This window comes from Pseudoliparis swirei, chromosome 18, assembly GCF_029220125.1.
Source record: "Pseudoliparis swirei isolate HS2019 ecotype Mariana Trench chromosome 18, NWPU_hadal_v1, whole genome shotgun sequence".
Classification (NCBI taxonomy): domain Eukaryota; kingdom Metazoa; phylum Chordata; class Actinopteri; order Perciformes; family Liparidae; genus Pseudoliparis; species Pseudoliparis swirei.
The window spans coordinates 3,043,759-3,058,758 of NC_079405.1; the positions used below are offsets into that span (position 1 = coordinate 3,043,759).

The 15,000-nt window shown below is 42.3% G+C and overlaps 1 protein-coding gene across 1 annotated transcript in view; it reads right to left on the minus strand.

Moving 5' to 3' along the window:
• The window catches only part of LOC130208983 (protein TMEPAI-like), a 27,758-nt gene extending 21,250 nt beyond the window's left edge, over positions 1-6,508 (minus strand). Inside the window, exon 1 of the mRNA XM_056438459.1 lies at positions 6,026-6,508. Within this exon, the coding sequence (XP_056294434.1) occupies positions 6,026-6,122 (97 nt within the window). The 5' untranslated portion in view covers positions 6,123-6,508. The remainder of the gene's footprint in view (positions 1-6,025) is intronic.
• Positions 6,509-15,000: the final 8,492 nt, after the last annotated feature.

A 15,000-nucleotide genomic window follows, 5' to 3' on the forward strand; every position in this document is an offset into this window, starting at 1 on the left:
ACCGACATTAAACATTGAATCGGGTCAAATTGACCCGAAGGCAACACAAGGGTTAAAATGTATATTTTAATTCGTTCAGCATTTATTAACGTAGAAATGTCTAAATTACTACGATACCCGTGAGCCTTCAAGAGAACCCAGACAGAACCACCACAGTGGATTCATTATTTAAAAAGTTGGCCAAGAATGAGACCGCGAGAAACTGCGTAATGTGTTGACTCTGGCGCCCCCTGTGGACGAAGGCGGTAGTGTACCGGAGTGCTTTTAGAAAACCTCTTGTTTTACTGCAGCGGGTCTCAGTCCTGGTTCTGGTTCTGGTTTTGGTTCGGCGAATGAACAATATCTTCCGGGACAAAATAAATATCTGTTCATCTCACGCGAGGATTAAAAAGTGCTTCTGGCTCTGGGACGATGCTAGCTGTCACTACAAAATAATGTTTATATATATATTTAATAAATTAGATATATAAATAATAATATATAAATATATAATATGTTTATTATTTATTCAATATATTTATTTATATATATAAATATATATAAATACATATATTTAATAAATAATAATATATATACATGTATGTTTAAAAATATGTATATACATATATATTTTATTTATTAAATATATATCAACAATTTCTTATAAATATATCTATAACTTTTATAAATGTATATATATACATATATACAGTATATATATATATTTATTTATTACTATTAAATAATTGACACTGGCTTTTTGTAAACACGTTTTTTATCTCCCGCTTTTCTTTCCTTCAAGAAAAAGGAAAAAGTGGAAACAGAATTGTTAAAAGAGCACAGATGCACCGAGGCAGCCAGACAGAGCGGTATACATAATAAGTTTCGGAGGGCCGCCAGAACAGACTCCATCATTTAATTTCCATGAATCACTGAGTGAGCGAGAGGAAGAGGAGGGAGACGGGAGGAGGAGGAGGAGGAGGAGGAGGAAATATAGCAAAATCCAAAGAACTAAAAGAGGCCAGAAGCACAAACCGCTGGTCCCCCGTTTGATCCGACGCCACGGAATCGAACGGCCGTCTTAACTTCAGGCTCATTTTCAGGTGGATTAGAAAAAACGCCTCCTCCCAAAGTGTTTATCTGTGTCTCAGGACTTCACTTGAGTGCTTCCCATTCTGTATACTTCCACTACAAAATGTTATCATAAATAAATATGTATTATCGTAGGTTAAAACTACCCGGCAGTAAATATTCCAAAAAACTATTTCAAAAAAATACAATTACTATTATATAATGATTTTCTTGAGATGGGTCATTCTGCATCATAATTGAATATATTTTTTTAAATTATAAGTAGTATTTTGACCTTGTAACGCTACAAGATTCTTTTACTAATCTTTTGGCCGATCCTTTGAACGGTGTGTATAACCCAACCTGCTGACATCGGGGCGGTTTAAATACATTTTTGGGGTCGTGAAGAAGAAGTCGCTTGTTCTGGTGAGCGATCAGAGGCCTCGGGATGTAGCGCTGCACCGCAGACTGATGAGGAACTATATATATATATATTTATATATTTATATATATATATATATATATATATATATATATATAAATATTATATATTTATATATATAATATGTATTGCGTCCTGTGGGAGCTCGAGCGGGATGCGTTTGGTCATGTGACACGTGACGTGACAGAATGACACGCGGTGGGAGAAGAGCTTTATATTGTATTTTTCCAGCTAGAAAATTAAGTAAATAGCGTTGACTGCTTTAAAACACACTTGGCCATATTTACTTTGAGGTCACTTTATCGTCAGATTTCTCACTCAATGGTGTCTCGAACTCAAGCGTGTAGCTGTTTCCATTGGATGTGGTTTGGGTGGAAGAAACACCTGGAAGCTCTTCAGGTGAAGCCGGCGGCCAAAAGGCCTCTCAGTGGAACTATAGGTTTGTTTGTGAGGAGGGAAAAAATTAAAAATGAAGCCCGAACCAACATGTTTTAAGGTTGTCAACAACATTAAAATACGATTGAAACCGATAATTCCCTAAGCCCCGCCCATCAGGGTTCAGAGCCCACATCGTCACTCACTGATTAAATATAATTGTAAAAAATTTGGGAGTAAAACTTATTTCCGAGAGAGAAGCGGACAGAAAAGTTGAACAGTATGAAAAGTAGAGATTCTGTGACTTGCTCATGGGCACACGGGTTGTACAGGAATGTAGAGCCCAGTCACAGCGTGTCCTCCCTGTGCCGCCACCTCTACCCCCCCCCCCCCCCACTTCAGGAACACTCTGACTCTTTTCCTTGAATTCAATTATCAAAATAAATACCGCTACCCTCCAGCTGAACTCACACACACACCTGCACACACACACACACACACACACACACACACACACACGCACACGCTCAGACAACATTTATGTTGGCTACAGAGACAGACTGCGGAGGTGCCACTGACTGCCAGACATGTAGCAACAAATGTACAGGGAAACCAAGCTGCTGGTAGGAAATGATTCTTAGGAACTGATACGATGACTTCACTGCACACAGACACACAAAGACACACACACACACACATGGCCCCGGCCCGTGAGTAATGCTAATGTCATGTGCTTTGACGAGCAATGTCTGCCGCTCAGAAGAACAGATGTGTTTTTGCATATGTGTGTGTTGCTCTCTTCCATGCCAGAGGGCTGTAACGGGTACGTGTCCACCTGCGTCACGGATCCAGGTGAGGGGCGACGTGCGGGACACACAGGCGCCACGAGGACGCCGCCGGGACTCTCGATTGCGACATAGCCTGCCCCCCGGGACGCGACTTGGCCGTTACATGCTTTTACATCCAGCTGTTGCAGGTGGAAGGGACGGGATTATGCTGCCTGTTAATTTGTTCTTCTTTTTTTCCTTCTTTTTTTTCTTTTCTTTTCATTATTTATCTTTTATTTATTTATTTTATTTATTTTATTTTATTTATTTTATTTATTTTATTTATTTTATTTATTTTATTTATTTATTTTATTTATTTTATTTATTTTATTTATTTTATTTATTTTATTTATTTTATTTATTTTATTTATTTTATTTAATTTATTTAATTTATAACTCTTAATGCTGATAACTCTTAATGCTGATAACTCTTAATGCTGAGAATTCTTAATGTTGATAACTCTTAAAGCTGATAACTCTTAATGCTGATAACTCTTAAAGCTGATAACTCTTAAAGCTGATAACTCTTAATGCTGATAACTCTTAATGCTGATAACTCTTAAAGCTGATAACTCTTAATGCTGATAACTCTTAAAGCTGATAACTCTTAATGCTGATAACTCTTAAAGCTGATAACTCTTAATGCTGATAACTCTTAATGCTGATAACTCTTAATGCTGATAACTCTTAATGCTGATAACTCTTAAAGCTGATAACTCTTAATGCTGATAACTCTTAATGCTGATAACTCTTAAAGCTGATAACTCTTAATGCTGATAACTCTTAAAGCTGATAACTCTTAATGCTGATAATTCTTAATGGCCACCGTGTTGTTCCTCCGTGTTTGTTGTCACTCGAGTTTCAGCTCCTCAGATGTCCGAGCGCTTTCCCCATCAGATGGAAGAGGAAGAACTTTCTAACACATTTATTTTGAATGGCCGCATCTCGAGTGTACGACGTGGTGATGATCTCTCGCTGTACTTCCATCTTCCCCGTCACGCGCCCCGTTACGGCCTCGAGACGAAGTCCTGCTCACGCGTGAACACACGGCGATGCGCCGGTCTGGTCTCGGCCTCGATCCCCGTTTCCTGCTTTTTTTATTTCGCCCATCTGTTGTTTTTATTTATTTATTTTGGCCGACATCTTATTTCCTTAAGTTTCGACATATTCTTTTCCCTCCTCCTCCTCGTCCTCGTCGCCCTCCGCTCCCCTCCCTCCATCTTCCAGACTAAACACCATGTCTCTGCTCCCAGACAAGAGGAATTGAGTGTGTGTGTGTATATGTGTGTGTGTATATATGTGTGTGTGTGTGTGTGTGTGCTGCCTGCATTCTTATCTGGTTCCACCTGTTTAGATTCATGTCCGACTCACTAAAGTGTACATTTTGGTCACTCTGCAGGTTAAATAAATGACTGATGACACCGGCGTTAACCCTTCAAACTCACACACACACACACACATACATACACACACGGGGGAACACATTAGTCACCGTGTTCTCAGCGATCATTTCTTTCAAAAATCTTTTTAAAAACTGGAAAATCCAAAATGAGCCTGTCAGAAATAACTCCTTTAAACCAATCAAAACAAATCTCAGGTAAAAAAAAAAATACATGAAAAAAAAGGCGCCATTGAGTCACGCTTCTTGTTTAGGTCTGTAGCCATTTTGTTTTTCTGTAGTCACGACATCTTCATTACGTTTCTTTCTTTCCGGTTGTTGGTTGTTAGTTTTCCATGAACTCTTATAATGCACTAAACTTGATGATGTTTTTATAATATCTTCATTGTTTCATGGATGCGTCGACCAATGGGCTCGGAGCACGTGACGGAGGATAAAAGGTCAGATTGTGACTCGACGCCCCAAAACATGAACGTCTCAGTGGAGGCCGACGAGGATTAGTCCACTAACGATTAACCTGCAGACTTTAGGCCCGAATTCAACACATTGCACTAGGATAACAATTTTCTGTCCACACACACACACACACACACACAGACGCACACACATACAGGGCTTTCATCTATGACTTTTTAGCATTAGGACTGTATACCTGCCAGCATGGGGCGTCCCCAGTGGGACTAGAAGCCCTGACCACTATATATGTATATTTATTTATATATATGTAAAACATTAAAATAAAAGAATGTATATAAATATATATATTTATGTTAATTTATGTGTGTGTGCAGTGTGTTTATATTTAAATGCATATATAGATTTATATATATATATATATATACATGTATGTTTATGCATTTAAAAATTATATATTATTTAGACATAATTATACACATATATGTATATTTATATATGTATTTGTATGCATATATATTAATAAATATATATATTTGTTAAATGCATATACATATATGTATATGTATATGTATATATATCCCTTTATGTATAGACACACTGCGCACACACACATAAACACAGGGATATACCGGATATACGACCACACGCATGAACACACGCGCGCGCGCTCGGGCACTCACACGCAAACACACACACACACGCGCGCGCGCGCGCGCGCACCCAGGCAGGCAGACGGCTAGACGTCTGGCTTTTCCTTTTTGGCTTCGAGACGAAGCCGCGACACAAACTTCCAGCTCGCCCCCGAACCAGCCTCCTGCTCCCCGGCTGCTCGAGCGTCCTCCACCGGGGCGACTTCCGGCTAGTTTGAACCACATTTAGAGCTTATATATTTATATATTTTCCACCTAAAAAACGCTTCTTCTTCTTCTCTTTTTCCTCTTCTTCTTCTCCTTCAATTAAATGTAGCGCGCGAGCCGTGGAGATCAAACGCGGCCGCCGCCAACGTTCCAACAAACACACTCGAGTCAAACTTCGCTTCTCACAACTGATTTTAAATGTAACAAAATCAGCTTATGGACGATGTGAATTCACCCAGAAAACCGGACGCACACACACACACACACACACACACGCACACACGGCTCTGCGGAAGAGACGGGACGCTCTGCGGTTTTGGTTCAAGTTCAAAAATCCAGCCTGAATAAATCCAGACAGATCCAGCCTTCTTAATCAGGAATGGCTCTTTTTTTGGGGGGGGGGTATTTTTTTAAACGCGGTTTCTCTGGAGAAGAAGGAGAAGAAGAAGCTGTAGTCTTTCGTTTTTTAAAATCAAGCTGACGTCTGCATTCAGAGAACTTGACGTTACAGTCCAGGGGGAGGAACTCCAAACGTAACGCACAATAACTTCACATGATTCAAGATGACAGCGAGGGGAAACATCATTTTTTTTAAAGACAATAAATAAATAGACAGTCATAACATTTAAAACGTAAAGTAACGCGGGGGAGTACTCACTGATCTCCATGCTCTGGAGGGACGTGAGGCGCTTGCAGTTACACGTACAGGAGACATTGGCGGAGGTGGAGTTTAAAACACCCATCAAGTTCAACATTTAGAAACCTCCGGGAACCAGACATTTAACCCTCCAGACGAGGGAGACTCCGGGGGGAGGCGGGGAGGCTGGAGAAGAGAGAGAGCGGAGGAAGAAGGAGAGGAACACACGCGCAGCCAACTCTTCCTCCCCAGAAAAAATATATATCCTCCCTTTTTTCCGCTTTTTTCTCCCCAGCAGCCTCCTCTGCTTCCCCTCCGAGCCGGTCCGTCCTCCTCCCGTCTCGGTTCTCTCCTCCTCCTCCTCTTCCTCCTCTTCGTCGGTCTACCGGAGCACCGGTTAAAGTGTCCAACTAACACTTTAAATGTCCGGTTAACGTTCCTCAGGAGAAACGAGGTCGTGTTTTCAGCCGAGTAACCGGCGACTGAACTGCGACCGGAGGTCTGTCTGGTCCTCCCTCTCTCTCTCTCTCTCTCTCTCCATGTCTCCAGGGATTTCTCGGTGTCTCTCTCTCTCTCTGTCGCTCTCTCTCTCTCTCTCTCCAAGGATTTCTCAGTGTCTCTCTCTCTCTCACCCCTCTCTCTCTCTCTCCCCTCTCTCTCCCTCTCTCTCTCTCTCTCTCTCCATGTCTCCAGGGATTTCTCGGTGTCTCTCTCTCTCTCTGTCGCTCTCTCCAAGGATTTCTCAGTGTCTCTCTCTCTCTCACCCCTCTCTCTCTCTCTCCCCCCCTCTCTCTCTCTCTCTCTCTCTCTCTCCCTCTCTCTCTCTCTCATATCCAATTTTCACCACAGTCCCGGTAAAGCATGCATGAGGAAACGGATGACAAATTATTTACAGTGTTGTAGTCATTAAAGAAAGAAGGAGAAGAAGAAGACAAATATGTCTTATATTCTCCTATTATAAATATAGTGCTGCTGAGAGCTCTGTGTACAACACATACTGTTTTGTTTTCTTCGTTAGTTAATTGAATATCATTATATTTTATAGATTGTGCATTTTTCTCATTTTTATATTATATATTTATTTGTATGTATTTTGCATGTTTATGTATTTTATTGCACACCTGTCTGTAAAAATGCTGCTGCAGTGAAAATAAATGTCTTCTTGCAGGATTAATAAAATAATTAATAATTACCGAGCATGTGGCATGGAAATAATGTATGCATGAATACATAAATGTTGATAATGTGGAATTAACAAGTTCACGCTCAGGCTTTCAGAGATTACTAATGTGTGCCCACGAATTATTAATTTGTAGCCGACATATATGTGTATGCTCTCTAGGAGAATCAATACATTTGAAACGCAAATAGAAACTACAAATCAGGAATTAACACACGCTAATTACTTCAGTTTCGCTCTCGAACTAAACGTAAAGTTAAACAGTCGAGATTTTAACGTGTTTATGATGCACAATGTTGCCAAACAAAAACTTGCTCGCCAAAGACCTGAAAGAGAACCACAGGGGCTCCAATCAGCCCCTTGTAGCAGCGCTGTGAAGACATGTTGACGTAGTGGCCACACTTGGTATTGCAACTTCCTGGGATCATTGTCTGAAAATCTGATTATCACGAACCAAATGGCATTTTTTTTTTTTACTTTAAATCTATTCAATAAATATGCCCTCGGTTCTCGACACCTAGTCCCGCCTTACTGTGCTGTGATTGGACAGTCCTCGTTGTCTCAACTGTTTGGCTCATTTTCTGTTACCAGTGAAGCATGAAATCATGGTGGAATTTGTAAGCTAGCTAGCTAACTAGACACTAAATGAGTGAATTTAACAACTTAATTCACACCAACGACTCTTGTTCATGCTCTTGTTGTCGGAACTCATATCTAATGCCAGATAATCTGCCATCTACAGCAGACTGGTACTCACCAATCACAGCACAGCAGGGCGGGACTAAGTGGATCAGGTCCAATAAATATGGCTTTTCAACAAAAAAGCAATACAAAACAAAAGTAAAGTAAGTAAAAAGTGTATATAAAGCGTGTTTAACATAATAATTTGAACTCTGTGTCCACTTATAGCTTTTTGTCAGCAGCATCTCGAGGTCTTCATCAAACACCCTTTAATTACATTTCCCATCACAACAAAAAGAAAGTTGACATTACTTTGCATGAACAGCAAATTGGTTTACACAGGCTACTAAAGTTTGCACACAGTCCTTAATTAAAACAACAGAAGTGTATTAAAGTAATGGGATATCGTCCCCAACATGATTACACAGCACTGCAGCTGCTTCAGAGTCAGGATGTGAAAGTTGGCCAAACTAAGTCGATTAAGACAACTTTTTAAAACGCTGTGAGTTGGCCTTAAGCGGCAAAAATAAATAAATATCCAAAAACGCTCGGCAGCAGATTCACAATGAAAGATTTCCAGCTTCTCTTCCTCCGTGTTCTGCATCCGTCGCCGATGAAAAGCCCACATATGGGTTCAAGGAACTTCAGTTGCTTCAAGTTCTGGGACAGAACAAGAAACACGGCATATTATACCGTAAATGTGTTGCCAAAATATAAGTCCCCCTATACCACGGCCCTGCTCACTTACACATGCAGGCAAAACAACTTCTGTATTTTCAACCTGGGTCTTATCAGTAATAAAGAATTGAACAAAACGCTGCAGTCTGCAATGTCGTGGCCTGGAGCAACTCCTCGCCGTCAATGGAGACCTCTAAAAGAGCTCGTGTCTCATATGGTGGTGACGACATTATGGAAAGAACCCGACAAAGAAACACAACTCTTCTTCACCTTCTTCTGCTTCCTGTCTGCTGTCGTGTGATCGGTTGCCCGGGAGACGACGTAGGAAACGAGAGTGAGAGTCAATGTCGTCAGAGACTCAAAACGTGCACTTTGAGTGAACGCACGACGCCGGGCGAGGAGTCGCCCCTGGAGCGACTCCGTTGCAGGCCCGTTAAGCGGCACGCCGCCTGCAGCCTTCTCCTTCAACACTGCACCAAAGAAATCAATCAAAGTTAACCTTCGTTAACATTTTTTACAACGGTGTGTTCGGATGTAGAACTTTTAAAACAAATATTGGAAAAAAACCCAGAGGTGCTGGATAAAAGCTGACTCCAAATATTGAATTTTAGTGGTGTGCGTACGTGTGTGTGTGTGTATGTGTGTGTGTGTATGTGTGTGTGTGTATGTGTGTGTGCGTGTGTGTGTGAGAGCTCTGGTCTAAGTTGGTGCGCAGGGAATCGAAAGAGCCAGACGCCATTACGTCACCTCCGTGATTGACAGGCTCCGGGGACCAATGGGGCGAGACGGGAACAGCACGTCTCATCTGAGTCAACGTTGTAATGAGGTCTGCTGGAGTTTTATAGTTGCATGTTAAAAAAGGTTTTTATTGCCCAGCCGGACTCGGCAAAGCCCTGACCGGGGAGAGAGAGAGAAAAATATACATCTGCAACTCAAAATCACTGCACAGTGTGAACAGAAAATAAAACGTTCTATATATTTTTGCATGAAAAGCGTCATAGTGTGTTTTCCATCTATTTAATGTTGTTCACTCCTCTAGTTTGGAACTGAAACTTTTGTTGGTAGATGTAAATTATGATTTATAGATTTATTAAAGGGCAGAATAATGTCTGTTTTCAGTACTGATGATGTCGAATGTGTGAAAAATTCCAAAAAATTCAGAAAAATGATATCTAAACATATTATTCTTTTCTTTAATACCCACCAATAAATCTAATAACTCTCATAATGTGGGCCTTTAACAGTTTTTTAAAGAGTTTATGAATTAAAATGTAATTGTCCAATGACGTCTGTGAGCGTCTCCTTCCAAACCTAAAAACAAGAAGATACGGTTCAAATCCCGTCCGCCTTTGGGCCTGAGTACCATTCACTCCGATGGGATTGCAGGGTAGCATCTCCCCTGAGGTGTTCGGCCCTCTGCCGCCCCCTGCTGGACCGCGGCGGCACTGACCCGGAGTGTGACCACCAGGCCTGAGCTAAGAGGCTGAATACGAAGATAATGGTTCCACTTCTCCTCCGGCGCCGGAGGAGAGACGCCGGAGGAGAGACGCCGGATCGTCCAGCAGGACGTGAAGGTCGAACATCTTCTCTCCAGAGAGCGTCTGAATCCGTCCGGTGACGTTCGCCATCTTTGTTTTTAGCGCGCCGTCATGCTAACGCGAGCTAGAAAAGAAAACGTCTGTAAACTTTGTGCCAATGTGGGGGTTTTTTAATATATTTTTTTCCGCTATAAGTCAACTTGCATATTTCGTTGTTAATATTTGTCGGCGTACTTAAAACTGAGCCGAAAAACTAATATTAGCCCTTTTTAAAAACAGTAGGCCTACAGCGTGCACAAAGAAACAAGCCTCGAGAAAATTCTTACGCAATAAAAAAACACATTTATGAGGATGCACAGATAATAATAATCATCTTTTTATATTTATTTTAATTAGTTTGATGCAATGTAAATAGAACAAGTCCCCGAAGGCTACAAAGAAAACGTTCCTCTCCCTCTTGACCCCGGCTTGTGAAAACTAAAACTGGCTCCGGCGGCTCAACACATTATTGGTTTAAGGCCTTTTTCTTCTTCTTCTTCTGTACTAAAAAGGCCTGAGCTCCTCTTTGTTTGTCTGCGTTGCCGTGGCACCGGCAGCAGACGGAGACCGATAGGCGATCTGGCACCGAGTCAGTTCGCCGTCCAAAAAAAAAAGCGCTGAGTCGCCAAAAAAACAGACAGCCAGGTGCGGTCAGTCTTTGTCTTCCGTCTCGCCGGTGAATCACCGCGTCCTCTCTCTGAGAATCAGGGGTATCCATTTGTTATTGTCTTTTTTTTTTAAGGTGCCCAGACTAAAAAAATGGCTTTGGTTTTTTTTTTAAAGAAGAGTCTGTGTGTGGAAGGAGGGAGGGAGGCGGGCCGGGAAGATGAAATACAATCCAGGAAAGCCCGTCTGAGTAACAGATCCCTGAGTTTGGAGGCTTATCAGACGCCACGCAGCTGCTTCCAGCGCCGCCACGAGAGATTTTAAAACATTTATTATGGCCGGCAACCGAGATAAGACCGAGTCGTCCACTGGGAAGGCGCTCTGCATAATTCATACACTCGTACAGTTAGGATTCTAAATGCAGCTGAAGCCTCGTCGGCATCTTGTTTTTGTGTGTGACGTGAGCGGCGAAGCTACTGTTGCCGACCGGAGCGTTGACTTTGAACCTTTCTGACGTGAAGACGCAACGTGAAAGGGTTACAAGTTGTAAGACAGAAACTCCCCGATAACGCCGTGGTAACGACCCGTCACTGTCAGGTGAGACGAGTCTTCACAATCAGAGGCCAGGGACGAGGGCACGAGTGTTACAGCATACAGGCAGCAACCTCCTGAAGAGGAACGACAACGCTGAAGGCTCTCTCCTGACCACCAGGGGGCGACTCCTCTGGTTGTATAGAAGTCTATGCTTCATGTGTTACCGCTGCATTCTCTCTCCTGACCACCAGGGGGTGACTCCTCTGGTTGTATAGAAGTCTATGCTTCATGTGTTACCGCTGCATTCTCTCTCCTGACCACCAGGGGGCGACTCCTCTGGTTGTATAGAAGTCTATGCTTCATGTGTTACCGCTGCATTCTCTCTCCTGACCACCAGGGGGCGACTCCTCTGGTTGTATAGAAGTCTATGCTTCATGTGTTAAAGCTGCATTCTCTCTCCTGACCACCAGGGGGCGACCCCTCTGGTTGTATAGAAGTCTATGCTTCATGTGTTAACGCTTCATCCTCTCTCCTGACCACCAGGGGGCGACTCCTCTGGTTGTATAGAAGTCTATGCTTCATGTGTAAAGCACGTTTTCACGTGGTTTTTCTATGTCCTCGTCCAAACAGTTTCATTCTGCGCTTGTTGTTTTCACTGTCTCTCTTTTCACTCGTCTCCCTCCATCTTTTTTCTCTCCTTTTTAATTCTCTCTCTCTTTTTTCAAATGAATTTTTACCATCTTCTCCCACTCGTCCTCCTGCTTCCCTCCTTCGCTTTCAATTCAATTCAATTCGACGTGCATCATTAGCACAGAATCCCCAAAACAAAATCTCTCTCTCTCTCTCTCTCTCGGCCCAGGTGTGTGTGGTAGTCGGTGTCTAATGCCGGGATTCCGGGTAATAGCCGTCAGAGTCTTAGGCTCTGGCCAATCCCGTTGCAGGTGGGATTAAACGGGGATTAAACGTGTTTCTCCGTGAAAAGCAGACAGACGACGAGCACTAATCTGACTTCAGCCCTGTACCGAAAAATGGCAGACTTGAGCAATCCGTCTCCTCCGTGACTGCATTGTGTGTGTGTGTGTGTGTGTGTATGTGTGTGTGTGTGTATGTGTGTGTGTCCTCGGAAGTGCAGAATGAAGAAGGAAGAGTGATTCTCTACTCGTCTTCTTCATCAGCGTCCGACAGTCAAACGACGGTTTCTACAAACTCACCAGTTTTTAAATCATCGACAAATAATCAGACGCTATCACGCTAAAGGTATCCGCCTCTTCATTAAGTATTATTCCAGCGCTATTCCAGATGATTTCATTTGCGTTATTTAGAGTTTTTCCCAGAAGAAAAATAATATTTAAAAGGTTTTACGGTTTCTAGAGGGACGTAAATCCTGGGCTTTTGATTGGGCAGCTAATAAGTGGGCGGGCTTTGAGAGGAGCTACTCAACAGATCGTCTTCCCAACATCTTGCTTGTCGGCAGTTTAGCTATTTCTTTTTACTTCGGCGTAAACAACGCACGAGGTCGGGCGTTCCGCCTCAAACATTCAGAGTCTCGGTAGCTCGTTGGTCAGATCGGAGACCCTGAACACATCCTCGGTAAGCACCGATCCGAGCCCCTTGAATGCCACACATGGGCGGGTCTTTCCAGGTGAAGCAGAGAAAACTACAACAGCCATTAAAGAAACTACGGTTGACATTATTGGGACCAAACAACCGCCACTTCCTGTTGACAACACGGTAACAACAACAACAAGCACCCCACTTCCTGTTAATGACACGCAAACAACAACAACAAGCGCCCCACTTCCTGTTAATGACACGCAAACAACAACAACAAGCGCCCCACTTCCTGTTGATGACACGGTAACAACAACAACAAGTGCCTCACTTCCTGTTGATGACACGGTAACAACAACAACAAGCGCCACACTTCCTGTTGATGACACGGTAACAACAACAACAAGTGCCTCACTTCCTGTTGATGACACGGTAACAACGACAACAAGTGCCTCACTTCCTGTTGACGACACGGTAACAACAACAACAACAAGTGCCCCACTTCCTGTGTGGCGCTGCGACCCTGGTGAGAGTTCATTACAGGCGCTTAAACGTGCGCAGAGAACATCGTAAATGCACAATTTAGTTTTGTATTTTTATTCCACTGCTTTGTTCACGAGATCTGACACAAAAAAATAAATAATAGGAAGGCAGACGGCGAAGTTTTTCACCCCAAACCGTCTGTTCTTAAACTCCTCGTGGTTCGGCTCTGACCCACTCCGCCTGCCGCACAGAGAAGGGCAAATGAAACGGTCGAGGTGAGACGGCACAGATGCACCTGAAGGCCTCGCCTCTCGTGTTTCTTAAAGAAACAGGAAACGACAAAAACAACCGACAGAAACAACGACGGCAAAAACCCTACGAAAAATACGAGAGTTGATACGAGCGGAAGAAACACACTGCGATAAAAGCTTCTGACATTTGACTCAGATGTGTGCGCTTTGGGTTATTATGAGCAGGTTTATGCCTGGCGGCACACACACACACACACACACACACACACACACACACACACACTGTCACCCTCTCCTCTCACTGCAGCAGCTGTGTGAGGTAATGTCTGTCTGTGCAACACCCTGCAAGAATAACAAATCCACCTCTCTCTCTCTCTCTCTCTCATCCTTGTTCTATCTCATTATCCCCCACCCCTGTCTGTCTCCCACCTTTACCTCCCTCTCCCTCTCTCTCTCCTCCGTCTACACTGGAGTTTGCCCCCCCCCCCCCCTCCGCTGCGGTCTGAGGCTGGACGCAGTCGACTATTATAAACGTCCTCTGTGGAGAAGAGATTGTGTTGTAAACAAAGAGAGGAAGAGAGGATGAAGGACACGGGAGAGAGGGAGGAGGACGACAAACAAAAGGACGAGCAAAACAAAACATTTTCACATGATTCATTCGCTTTTTTTCAACCTGAATATCTGGAGCATGCGTCTCGTTCGTGGCTGTTTGAAGTGTTTTTTTGGTGTGTTTTTTATGTGATTAATTTGCACTTTCATATTTTTTTTCGGAAACCGTAACTTTTGGCGGGAGTCTTCTTTCAGGCAGAAAACTTTCGGAGCTTTTCATGTCGGGCATATGTAAATGTTATCGCCCAACGACTTTTAATACTCCTTTCCCCACCAGCAGGCTCCTCCCACAAGCTTCCATACAGTGTTAGACACGCCCCCATGCAGTTTTACCATGAAAGGCCTTTTTAAGACATAAATCTGTGTGACTTTGTTTTTTGACCAAAGAAAGGCGTGAATAAATTACTAAATTTGTATTAAAACAAATAAACATAATATGAATATTGATTTTGATATAGTATATATATTCATATTTAATATTTAACTTTTTTATATTTACATTTTTTATAATATTTTATTATTATCAATGATCTCATCATTAATAATGAATAATTTATGAAAAGATATTTATCTGAAAGTCTTTATTTGATTTCTTGTTTTGTTGCACATCTTTATTTTCTATTTGTGGCTCTTTGATGGCTCAAAAAATTAAAACAATGTAATCACAGATTTAAAAGAGTTTAAAGAACTCTTAATAATGAATTATTATATTACAGTTGTAATGTTGTGTTATTGTGATGTTAATTTTGATGGTGGCTCTATTTTTATGTTTTAATGCCACGTTGTTTTTGAAAACTTTAAAGTCACATTGAATTACAGTTTTTTTCGATTGCTAAACGACAGCGG